Raw genomic sequence first — 12,969 nt, 5'->3', positions numbered from 1 at the left:
ACGGCTGCGCGCAGTCACTCATGGCGCGTGTCCCGTCAATAACGGAAACCTTGATCAGCAGGGCTGACTTAATAGTTGGATTGTGTTTACGCGTAACCCAGCTCTAGTCGAGAGGGGTAACGCTTTCACCCTAATTTGTTCTGTGGTGAGTATGTATTTGGATGCTGATAATCGTATAGAAGTGTTCGGCGGGGCTTTAGTATGCTGCGTAGAAAAGGAGGGAGGGTACAAAGGTGAGATGGGCGTTTTGGTCGGTGCCAGCTTAGGTTGCTCGACCCAAGTTTGTGACTGAGACAATTTTAGGTTTAAGAACAGTGGCATGATAGCTCATCCGTCCATCTAATTACGTATTGGCTTTCGAGGTATGTATAGAGCAACCCTCTGCGTGTTTTCGAGTGGCAGAGGTTTTATATATCCTAAGCTGAAAAACATAGTCGAGCTGCATGCACCAATGGGAATTCCGGTTATTAAACGCTAATGAAGTCACAGAGTGTCGTTGAATTGCTCTGCTGGACAAGAGAAGTTTGTTTTTCTTTCTTTATTTAGGTGTGTATTTGTTTATGTTCTAATTTAAAAATGGTTTTTTTTATAATAAAGCTGAGAATGTTTTATTAAGTCATGTCCTCTTTCTACTATAGTCGAGTTTTTCTGGACCATTTTCAAATTGCTTGGAAATCTCTGATGTTTTGTAAGATGGTTGAATTGTGCTCTTCCGGTCTAAACACACCATCAAGACACTTCCTAAACAGGGAGTTTTTGTTTGTCTGGAGGTTGTTGTGTGTACTGGAGGAAATAAATTGCTAGCTGAGAGTTGTTCGCAAAAAAATAAACTGTGGGTGTGTTAATTTGCGTATTTATGCGCTTAAGAGACTGGTCGGCGAGGTAATGGTGTATTACATTAATGTTGAGTGCTATAAGGGGCGCTGCAATATGTTAAACTTCCCGGATCTCTCAAAACGTTACGATCGGTGTGTTGTGTGTTACACTTCTGAGGTTCCATGGGGTAATTGGGGGGTAGAAGGGCATAGTGTCTTTTGGGTAATCTAATCATGGTATCATCAGCTATCGATTGGCTGCTTTACCTTTTCACGCGAGGTGTTTGTTGGGACGCCTGGGGGTGATGTTCCGAGTCGATCGACTTCTTATGGTCTTGCAAAATAGAGACTGCGTTGATCATTCCTACTTGCGGATCTTGTTGGGGCACGCGTTACTGGGTTCCGCGGTTCGGCATGATATTGGCAGCTAGGTTTCTTAGCGGTTTCTGGGGCGAGACCCATTATTGTAGTTGTGATGGGTGAGCCATTTATGCGTAGGACGTGGGGTAGGTGGTTATGACCAGCCATTTTCAACGAGCACTTCATGCTACAAACCCCCCGTTGGAGGTGTGCTAACAGAGGGGTTTCGGTGAGTAGTTGTCATTAAGGCCAAGTAAATTATTCTTTAAATGACTAAAAATGGAACTACTAGACCATCGAAATGTCAACTAACTAGTTCTCTGGGCACATGGGGCGGCGAGGGAGGCACGTTAATGATTGCGCACAATTGTGGGGTCTTGGTCTAGTTCGTTCTTTGTCTGAGGGTGCTGTTTTTATTTAGCGGGGGTTGGTGAATAGTTATAGTTCGCATGGGTGTATGTTTGTTGGGATTACAGACCCGGCAGGATAGGAGACCGAGGAGAGGTTGGAAAATATCAGTGAAGACACATTCTAGTGTAGTTTGTGGTCAGCGCTGGCGTATGGCTTTTGCAGATATACTGCACCTTCTGGTAATCTGGTCTGGGCGCCTGTGCTTTGCGTCTGTCGGGTCTGCGGCCTTGTGATATGTTGGGCCTTTCTTGTCTAAGTGGTTCTTACTTCACATCAGCTGCACGAGCGGTGGTATTTGTGGTCCTGTAGGGTGTACTCAGATGAACGATCACACTATTCTCCCGGTTTCTTTTTGTTACAGCTGTGGTTTTAGCGTCTATCTCTAAATGCTATTGTTTCATTGCTTTTATTTGACTCGAATTCTGGTTATTCTAGGCAGCGTATGAGCGAGCCCCGCACTAGAGAGTATCGTTCTACGCGTTCGTCCTGCTAGAGGCATTCCTGTCACTGGGCTAGCTCTCGGCCTGGAGCTTCCCTTTGTAGGTGTGTCCCATCGTGTGAATGGTTATTCTGCACGCCAGGCGCCCTGCCAATGTTGCAACGATGTCGTTCGCACGTGCCCGGCTTATTTCTGTAGTGGTTTGTAGTATGTTGTTATTATGTTTGTAGTACCAACTCGACCTTAGTAAATACATAGTCTCGTAATTGATGCGGCCTTGACAGAGGTGCGTCTTTGTTTGAAATTTGTTTCGATCGTGTCACGGACAGCTAGGTGGGCCATTACAATTTCATCGTGCGTTATTTGTTTAGAGCCGGATCTTTATAAACGGTTCCGGTTCTGTGGAGCGGGGGAGTTTATGTGGGTATAGTAAAGTCTAGTCCGTCGTGTTATTGATAAGCGGCAGTTCGAGCCTTTAGTGCTTTCAGTGCGAGCGGTGACTGCCTTTAATCCATGGTTTTTGGGCTGATATGCAGATGTATTTGGTGGTTATCTAGGTGTAACATACGGTTTACTGTGCGGCGGAATGGGTGATTGGACGTCATTCAATGCCAGCTATTGTATGAAAGCCATGATGCAAGACTGTTTGCGGCGGGGTTTGTGTGTTTAGACTCCTCTAAGCCTATTTGAGGATTCTCTGAAACGTTATTCCTAGTTCTGTGCTAGCAAAACAGTCCTGTAGTATTCTTAGCATCCGCCTTCATTCTGACCACTTTTTTTTTTATATTGATCTGATGTCCCTCAAAAAAAAAAAAGCTGGTTGCTTCTGTCTTAAGTTTGCTTTGTAAGCAGAGATCAGTGAGGAGGATAGTAGATTACAGGTGTCAGATTTGCCAAGTATGGAGGTGCGAAGGATGAGCTTTGTATGCATCTCTCTCTCTGTGTGTGGAGTATAGGTGGTCCAGAGTTCTTTTCCCTCTGGTTGCACATTTAACATGCTGATAGAAATTTGGTAAAACTGATTTAAGTTTCCCTGCATTAATGTCCCCGGCTACTAGGAGCGCCGCCTCTSGGTGAGCGTTTTCGTGTTTGCRTATGGCGAAATACAGCTCATTCAATGCTATCTTAGTGCCAGCCTCTGACTGTGGTGTTATGTAAACAGCTACAAGGAATATAGATGAAAACTCTCTCAGTAGGTAATGTGGTCTGCAGCTTATCATGAGAAACTCTACCTCAGGCGAGCAATAGCTCAAGACTTCCTTAGATATTGTGCACCAACTGTTGTTTACAAAAATACATAGTCCGCCGCCCGTTGTCTTACCAGACYCCGCTGTTCTATCCTTCCGGTACATTGTATAACCAGCCAGCTGTATGTTTATATTGTCGTCGTTCAGCCACGATTCCGTGAAGCATAAGATGTTACAGTTTGTAATGTCCCGTTGGTAGTTTAATATTCCCAATAACTCATCCGTTTTATTGTGCAAAGATTGCATGTTTGCAAGCAGAACTGAGGGGAGTGGGGGTTTATTCGATCGCCTCCGACTCATCAGAAGGCAAGCCCGACCTCCAGCCTCTCTATCGCCTCCTCCTCTATCTCCGCCTCCTCTTCACGCAGATCACTGGGGTCGGGGTCTGTTCCCGAGGGAGCTGTATATCCTCCGTCAGAGTCGTGAAAGAGAAAAAGGATTCTGCTAATCCGTGGTGAGTAATCGCAGTCCTTATGTCTAGAAGTTATTTTCGGTCATAAGAGACGATAGCGGCAGCATTATGTACATTATGTACAAAAATAGTAAAACAACAATGCAGATAAATGAACAAAAAAACACAATCGTTTGGGGGCACGTAAAACGTCTGCCTTCTGCTCCGGCGATCTTACTAGCGTGGTCTCTGTAACTTGTGGCGGTCTCTGTAGACTACGTGGTCTCCTGTAGACTGCGCGGTCTCTGTACTAGCGTGGTCCTCTGTATGACAAGCTGCGGTCCTCTGTGACTAGGGCGTTTTTGTAATATCTGCGGTCCTCTGGTAACCTTGGCGCGGTCTCTGCAGCACATACTTATGGCTATTCTGTAACTATCGGCGAGCTTCTGTGAACTTAGCGCTGGTCTCTGTAGACTTGCGCGGTTTTCTGTAGAACATAAGCGGGTCTCTGTAGAACTAGCGTGTTCTGTTAGACTATCGCGGTCTCTGTAGACTAGCGTGGTCTCTGTAGACTTGCTCGGTCTCTGTAGACTATTGTGGTCTCTGTACACTAGCGTGGTCTCTCATCTTAGCTGTTGTGATTCAGTTAGAATTCATCTTCCATATGAAATTGGTCCCATTTGTCCAGCTTTSAAATGCTGCATAATATGTCATATCTCGTTCCAGAAGATATTCTCAAACACTAAGATGTTATCATAGCAAAATTGCTTAAATTCAAGGACCATGACCATGTCTAGCACACATTTCTGACTACAGAGAGTTGGATCTGATTATCTAATCACAACAGAAAAACAAACTGGGCACCTTTCACATTCTCTTTCATCTGCTTTCATTTTCCTAGTCAGAAAAMACCTGTTGTGGAGAGCCAGGATCAGCATAACAATGAGAAACAGGTTAAATGTTAACACCTGAAGAGCTCGGAAGCACCGCTCTACACAATGTCTGCTACCAACAAGTACCCTGAACTGAGCCTATTCATGATGCATTCTAACCTCATTGACCCCCATTCAATCTCCCCACTGCAGAAAATGGGAGTTGGGAGTTTTGTATATCCTTTGTGAGTCTAATCCAACTCTTTACTCTTCAGTCTGAAGATGTTAGGTATACTAGGAACGTCAAGCGTTCAGCCTGCTGCACTGACCCTACGGACGCTCCAGTCTACAGCGCCTGGTTCAATTGTGCTTCGGAGCATTTWAAAAAAATCTCAAAATGGTTCAGCTAGTGATAAATATTTGGAATTATTGTAAAAATCTGTGTTTGATTCATTTACTATAATTAATTTCCTATTTTGCCATATCTAATTAATAATTAAGAGTCTATTGACACACCCCTACATAAATCTAAGTAACATAATACAGAAATCCCCATCAAAATCTGTCTTTTTAAGCTACAGGCTCAATTCACTGAATGTATAAAAAATTAAGAACACCTACTGTTTCCATGAGATAGACTGACAAGGTGAATCCCTATTTGATGTCACTTGTTAAATCCACWTCAATCAGTGTAGATGTAGGGGAGGAGACAGATTAAAGAAGGATTTTTAATTTCCCTTGAGACAATTGAGACATGGATTGTGTATGTGTGCCATTCAGAGGGTGAATGGGCAAGACAAAAGATTTAAGTGCCTTTGAACAGGGTATGGTAGTAGGTGCCAGGCGTACCGGTTTGTGTTAAGAACTGCAACGCTGCTGGGTTTTTCACTCTCAACTGTTTCCCATTGTGTATCAAGAATGGTCCACCACCCAAAGGACATCCAGCCAACTTGACACAACTGTGGGAAGCATTGGAGTCAACATGGGCCAGCATTCCTACAGAACGCTTTAGACACCTTGTAGAGTCCATGCAACTCAATATTAGGAAGGTGTTCTTAATGTTTTGTACACTCAGTATATATATATTCAATATTTATTTGACCTTTATTTAACTGGGCAAGTATAGCTTCTATTGCTGTGTTACTTTCTCCGTTTTTCTCGTGTGTTTTCTTACTTTTCAATTCTTACCTGTATTATTTCCTTGACATTATTTTCTCTCACCTTTGATATTGAATTGCTGTGAAGTAGCTTGCAAGTAAGCATTTCACTGTACCGTTTTACACCTGCTGTCTCCTGTGCACGTGACAAATAAACGCTGAAACTTTGTAGTGACACGCGGTGTAGTATCGTAGTAGGTGATACCGTGCTAAAAGGTCCATATTTATACTGATATCTCTAGCCCGTGTTTGGTGTTGGTTGTGGTTCTAGAGGATGGTTGCGTTTATTAGTTAAAGCATTCATCCAAATGAGTTGTGAAAAAGAATAGAACGTCCTTGGCAGTTCAGTACCTCCATTATTATGGGATGTTCTGTTCTCTGTCAAACACAGTACAGGAAACGTGGGGGAAAGAGGCAGATGAGTGAATTACTGTTTGCACTGATAGGATTAAACCTGTAATGCAGTGTCAAGACCTTGTCAGTAACCCATGAAAGCATGGCAGATGTTCTATGTTAGGAAGAAATGAGACTTGCATAACGTCACTGCGAGCTGGTGCTAACATCAAACAGAAAACACAAAAGCAATTAGCTTTTTTTTTTTTTTTTTTCACCAATTAGGCCCAATATTTTTAGGGAGCACTTCAAGAGAAAATGCGTTCAGCCTTGATTAAATCATGAAATACTTGTTGCATCATCTTAACATAGGAATTAAGCATTGTTTGGTCACATGGCACCCTACAGCACCTGGCACTGCGGCTACCGTTCATTCCAGCTCCAAAGAGCTGAACTAAAAAGGGTCTCCACTGCAGATAAATGTGTTTTGAAAATGTCCAAAACTTCTTCTGACGACCGTGAACTCATTTGGCCTCTTCTTGACTGCACTGTTTCCAGGAAGTTGGTGAGGCGAGGGCAAGAGAGTGTCAGAGAGGGCACCATTAGTTGTCCTGAAGGACCATGGGATTACATTCTTCTCTCTGTTCTCAAGCTTTACATTAAGCAGACAGAGTTAGCACACAGCTATACACTGACAGTGATGTTGATCCTAGCTTACGTATGGCAAGCTCTAGTTTTGTTAGAGCTACCACCTGCTGGCTGCTGTGTGAGGGAGCTGGATGGTTCAGTAGCAGACAGACAGACAGCACTGGTAGTCAAAGGCTGCTACTGTCACAGACATATGACACAACTGAGGATTCAACTGAGGATCATTGACTGCTTGTTGTTCATAAGGTTCACTATACAGCCTGGGTTTATGAGGGGGTCATTAGTAGCTGCTTTAGTAGCACAGACTGAATGAGGCAGAAATAGAGAAGAGAGAGGTGGAAAGATGGCATGAGAAGCAACTGAGAAGAGAGAGAGAGAAAGAAAGATACAGAGAGAGAAGAGAAAGAGAAGAGAGAGAGAGAGAGAGAGAGAGAGAGAGAGAGATAGAGAAAGATACAGAGAGAGAGAGAGAGAATAACGTGTTTTGTGTGGGAGAGAGATGGAGAGAGTGAGAGCATTGTACTCCTGGGTGGGTACAGGCATGTTTACATTAAGGCGTCTAAGCATTAACTCAATTGTTAAAGCAACATCAACATCATCTAAAGAAAAATGCCTTGTATATATGTGTTTATGTTTGACCTCTTATTGTATTCCAGTGCTTGGGACTCCCATATCCTCCACTGAACCTTTGACAAGGTTTTTTTCCCCTTCATTTTGGCAGGCACTCAAATACTTGCCAATGTAGACATTTCATAACCACATTGAAATGGCTAGTTGGCCATAAACGTGACAGCACTCTTGTAATACTGACTGTAATTGCAACAGTGTACTAACTCAAAGGACGGCTGAACTTCGACCCTCTCTCCCTTTGCCTAAGCCACATCCAAAACCTACAACCGTATGTCACCGACTCATCTAGCTCCTATTTGATACTCTGACCCGGTGMTCTTTCTTGGTGAAAACGGATAAAGTGCTGAAAAGAGGTATCCAGTGGTAAGACTAGGAGTTGGGACWGGTGGGTTGTGTAACAGAGATGACCTGGAGATAAAGTCGAGCTGAGGAAAGCAGCTGTGAGGTAATCGCTTCCACCTGGGTTCTAACTGTTGGGCTTACGAGAACAACGGATTACTTCACACACTACACTGACTGTCATGGAGAAGACAGGAAACAGCCTTTAACCCCTACTCCCTACCTAGTCTTTCACATAACTACGCTGAATGTCATGGAGAAGACAGGAAACAGCTTTTAACCCTACTCCCTACCTTAGTCTCTTCACAGTACTACAGCTGACTGTCATGGAGAAGAAGGAAACAGCCTTTAACCCCTACTCCCTACAGTCTCTTCACATATACACTGACTGTCATGGAGAAGACAGGAAACAGCCTTTAACCCCTACTCCCTACTAGTCTCTTCACATACTACACTGACTGTCATAGGAGAAGACAGGAAACAGCTTTAACCCCTACTTCCTACCTAGTCTCTTCACATACTACATACGACTGTCATGGAGAAGACCAGGAAACAGCCTTTACCTCCCTACTCTACTCCTAGTCTCTTCACATACTCACTGACTGTGCATGGAGAAGACAGGAACAGCTTTAAACCCTTACTCCTACCTAGTCTTCTTCACATACTACACCTGATGTCATGGAGAGACAGGAAACAGCTTTAACCCTACTCCCTACCATAGTCTTTCTACTACACCTGACTGTCTGGAGAAGACAGGAAACAGCCTTTACTCCCACTCCTACATAGTCTCTTCACATAACTACTGACTGTCATGGAGAAGACAGGAAACAGCCTTTAACTCCCACTCCCTACCTAGTCTCTTCACATACTACACTGACTGTCATGGAGAAGACAGGAAACAGCCTTTACCCTACTCCTACCTAGTCTCTTCACATACTAACACTGATGTCATGGAGAAGACAGGAACAGCTTTAACCCCTACTCCTACTAGTCTCTTACATACTACACTGACTGTCATGGAGAAGACAGGAACAGCCTTTAACTCCCACTCCCTACTCTGTCTCTTCACATACTACACTGACTGTCATGGAGAAGAACGGAAACAGCCTTTAACCCACTTCCCTACTCCGTCTCTTCACATACTACACTGACTGTCATGGAGAAGACAGGAAACAGCCTTTAACCCTACTCCCTACTAGTCTTTCACATACTACACTGACTGTCATGGAGAAGACAGGAAACAGCCTTTAACCCCTACTCCCTACCTAGTCTCTTCACATACTACACTGACTGTCATGGAGAAGACAGGAAACAGCCTTTAACCCTCTCCCTACCTAGTCCTTCACAACTACACTGACTGTCATGGAGAAGACAGGAAACAGCCTTTAACCCTACTCCCTACCTAGTCTCTTCACATACTAACTGACTGTCATGGAGAAGACAGGAAACAGCCTTTAACCCCTATCCCTACCTAGTCTCTTCACATACTACACTGACTGTCATGGAGAAGACAGGAAACAGCCTTTAACCCTATCCCTACCTAGTCTCTTCACATACTAACACTGACTGTCATGGAGAAGACAGGAAACAGCCTTTAACCCTACTCCTACCTAGTCTCTTCACATACTACAACTGACTGTCATGGAGAAGACAGGAAACAGCCTTTAACCCTACTCCTACCTAGTCTCTTCACATACTAACACTGACTGTCATGGAGAAGACAGGAACAGCCTTTAACCCCTACTCCCTACCTAGTCTCTTCACATACTACACTGACTGTCATGGAGAAGACAGGAAACAGCCTTTAACCTACTCCCTACCTAGTCTCTTCACATACTACTGACTGTCATGAGAAGACAGGAAACAGCCTTTAACCCCACTCCCTACTAGTCTCTTCACATACTAACTGACTGTCATGGAGAAGACAGGAAACAGTTAACCCTACTCCCTACCTAGTCTCTTCACATACTACACTGACTGTCATGGAGAAGACAGGAAACAGCTTTACCCCTACTCCCTACCTAGTCTCTTCACATACTACTAACTGACTGTCATGGAGAAGACAGGAAACAGCCTTTAACTCCCACTCCCTACCTAGTCTCTTCACATACTCACTGACTGTCATGGAGAAGACAGGAAACAGCCTTAACCCCACCTCCCTACCTAGTCTCTTCAACATACTAACTGACTGTCATGGAGAGACAGGAAACAGCTTTAATCCACTCCCTACTTAGTCTCTTTCACACACTACACTGACTGTCATGGAGAAGCAGGAAACAGCCTTTAACCCCTACTCCCTACCTAGTCTCTTCACATACTACACTGACTGTCATGGAGAAGACAGGAAACAGCTTTAACCCTACTCCCTACCTAGTCTTCACATATACCATGACTGTCATGGAGAACAGGAACCAGCCTGTTACCCTACTCCTACCTAGTCTCTTCACATACTACACTGACTGTCATGGAGAAGACAGGAAACAGCCTTTAACCCTATCCCTACCTATCTCTTCACATACTACACTGACTGTCATGGAGAAGCAGGAAACAGCCTTTAACCCTACTCCCTACCTAGTCTCTTCACATACTACACTGACTGTCATGGAGAAGACAGGAAACAGCCTTTATCCCTACTCCTACCTAGTCTCTTCACATACTACATGACTGTCATGGAGAAGACAGGAAACAGCCTTTAACTCCCTACTCCCTACCTAGTCTCTTCACATACTACCACTGACTGTCATGGAGAAGACAGGAAACAGCCTTTAACTCCATCCCTACCTAGTCTCTTCACATACTACACTGACTGTCATGGAGACAGGAAACAGCCTTTAACTCCACTCCCTACCTAGTCTTCTTCCAACTAACACTGACTTGCATGGAGAAGACAGGAAACAGCCTTTAACCCCTACTCCCTACCTAGTCTCTTCACATCACTACACTGATCGTCATGGAGAGAACAGGAAACAGCCTTTAAACCCCTACTCCCTACCTAGTCTCTTCACATACTACACTGACTGTCATGGAGAAGACAGGAAACAGCCTTTAACTCCTCCTACCTAGTCTCTTCACATACTACACTGACTGTCATGGAGAAGACAGGAAACAGCCTTTACCCCTACTCCCTACCTAGTCTCTTCACATACTACACTGACTGTCATGGAGAAGACAGGAAACAGCTTTACCCTACTCCCTACCTAGTCTCTTCACATACTACCTGACTGTCATGGGAGAAGACAGGAAACAGCCTTTAACTACTCCCTACCTAGTCTCTTCACATACTACACTGACTGCTGGAGAAGACAGGAAACAGCCTTTAACCTACTCCCTACCTAGTCTCTTCACATACTACTGACTGTCATGGAGAAGACAGGAAACAGCCTTTAACCCCTTCCCTACCTAGTCTCTTCACATACTACACTGACTGTCATGGAGAAGACAGGAAACAGCCTTTAACCCCTACCCGTACATAGTCTTTCACAACTACACTGACTGTCATGGAGAAGACAGGAAACAGCCTTTAACCCTTACTCCCTACCTAGTCTCTTCACATACTACACTGACTGTCATGGAGAAGACAGGAAACAGCCTTTAACTCCCACTCCCTACCTAGTCTCTTGAGTGTATCTGGGAGGACTGGCTAGTGGTCTTTTGTAGTTCAGTTGGTAGAGAATTGTGTTTGTAACGCCAGGGTAGTGGGTTCGATTCCCCGGACCACCCAAACGTGAAATGTATGCAAACATGACTGTAAGTTGCTTTGGATAAAATTGTCTGCTACATGCCATATTATAGGTGTAAGAAATATGGAGAAAATCATATCTACCCTACTAGAAGATGAGGTGGAGCTACAACCATATTGATTACACTTATAGCCCCCTCTGCCACATGCACATCTACATGAAGTCCTCTAGGGGTTAAAGTTGGCTAGGATCTAGGGGTTGTCTCTATACAGGGATACTGGACTAGGGGTTAAAGGGGCTAAGAGCTAGGGTGGTCTCTATACAGGGGATACTGGACTAGGGGTTAAAGGTTGGGCTAAGAGCTAGGGGTTGTCGTCTATACAGGGGATACTGGCCTAGGGGTTAAAGGTTTGGGCTAAGAGCTAGGGGTTGTCTCTATACAGGATACTCTGGCCTAAAAACAGGGGGTTTTAAAAGGGGGTTGGGGGGCTTAAAAAGAGCTAGGGGTTGTCTCTATACAGGGGATACTGGACTAGGGTTAAAGGTTGGGCTAAGAGCTAGGGTTGTCTCTATACAGGGGATACTGGACTAGGGTTAAGGTTGGGCTAAGAGCTAGGGGTTGTCTCTATACAGGGGATACTGGCCTAGGGGTTAAAGGTTGGCTAAGAGCTAGGGGTTGTCTCTATAACAGGGATACTGCCTAGGGGTTAAAGTTGGGCTAAGAGCTAGGGGTTGTCTCTATACAGGGGATACTGGCCTAGGGGTTAAAGTTGGGCTAAGAGCTAGGGTTGTCTCTATACAGGGGATACTGGCCTAGGGTTAAGGTTGGGCTAAGAGCTAGGGGTTGTTCTCTATACAGGGGATACTGGCCTAGGGGTTAAAAGTTGCGGCAAGAGCTAGGGGTTGTCTCTTATACAGGGGATACTGGCCTACGGGGTTAAGGTTGGGCTAAGAGCTAGGGGTTGTCTCTATACAGGGGATACTGGCCTAGGGTTAAAGGTTGGGCTAAGCAGCTAGGGGTTGTCTCTATACAGCGGGATACTGGCCGTAGGTTAGAAGGGTTGGCTAAGAGCCTAGCGTTGTCTCGTATACAGGATACTGGACTAGGGTTAAATTGGGCTAAAAGCTAGGGTTTTCTATACAGGGATACTGCCTAGGGTAAAGTTGGGCTAGGATCTAGTGTCTCTATACAGGGGATACCTGGCTAGGGTAAAGTGTGGCAGGAGTAGGGTGTCTCTATACAGGGGCCCTATCTTACAATGTCCAGAGGGATTCCCCTTAACACACAGGTGAAGCTAGGCTAAGTGCTAAGTCCAGGTCAGGTCCATTGTCTTAGGGAGCAGTAGGTAATGGACCTATCCCACAGCCACTCTCTAACACTCCAGGTCTGTGCGCTTCATCGCCTCAGGGGTTTTCACCCTGCATTCTTCACCAACTGTAACACAAAACACCAGGCCTCCTGTACTTACACTACAAGAGCCCCCCTTACAGAGGTGTGTGTGTGTGTGGTGTGTGTGTGTGTGTGTGTGTGTGTGTGTGTGTGTGTGTGTGTGTGTGTGTGTGTTGGTGTGTGTGTGTGGTGTGTGTGTGTGGTGTGGTGTGTGTGTGTGTGCGTGTAATAAAGGCAAACAGCACAAAATCTCTCTC

At 44.8% G+C, this 12,969-nt stretch overlaps 1 protein-coding gene across 1 annotated transcript in view; it reads right to left on the bottom strand.

Annotated features, from left to right (window-relative positions):
* Nucleotides 1-12,969, bottom strand: part of LOC111971611 (vascular endothelial growth factor C-like) — a 75,390-nt gene that overhangs the window by 56,722 nt on the left and 5,699 nt on the right. Inside the window, exon 2 of the mRNA XM_070446315.1 lies at nt 7,313-7,314. Within this exon, the coding sequence (XP_070302416.1) occupies nt 7,313-7,314 (2 nt within the window). The remainder of the gene's footprint in view (nt 1-7,312; nt 7,315-12,969) is intronic.

This window comes from Salvelinus sp. IW2-2015, linkage group LG13 (assembly GCF_002910315.2).
Source record: "Salvelinus sp. IW2-2015 linkage group LG13, ASM291031v2, whole genome shotgun sequence".
Taxonomy (NCBI): domain Eukaryota; kingdom Metazoa; phylum Chordata; class Actinopteri; order Salmoniformes; family Salmonidae; genus Salvelinus; species Salvelinus sp. IW2-2015.
The sequence above is the reverse complement of the archived record's forward strand: the minus strand, read 5'-3'. Positions and strand labels throughout refer to the sequence as shown.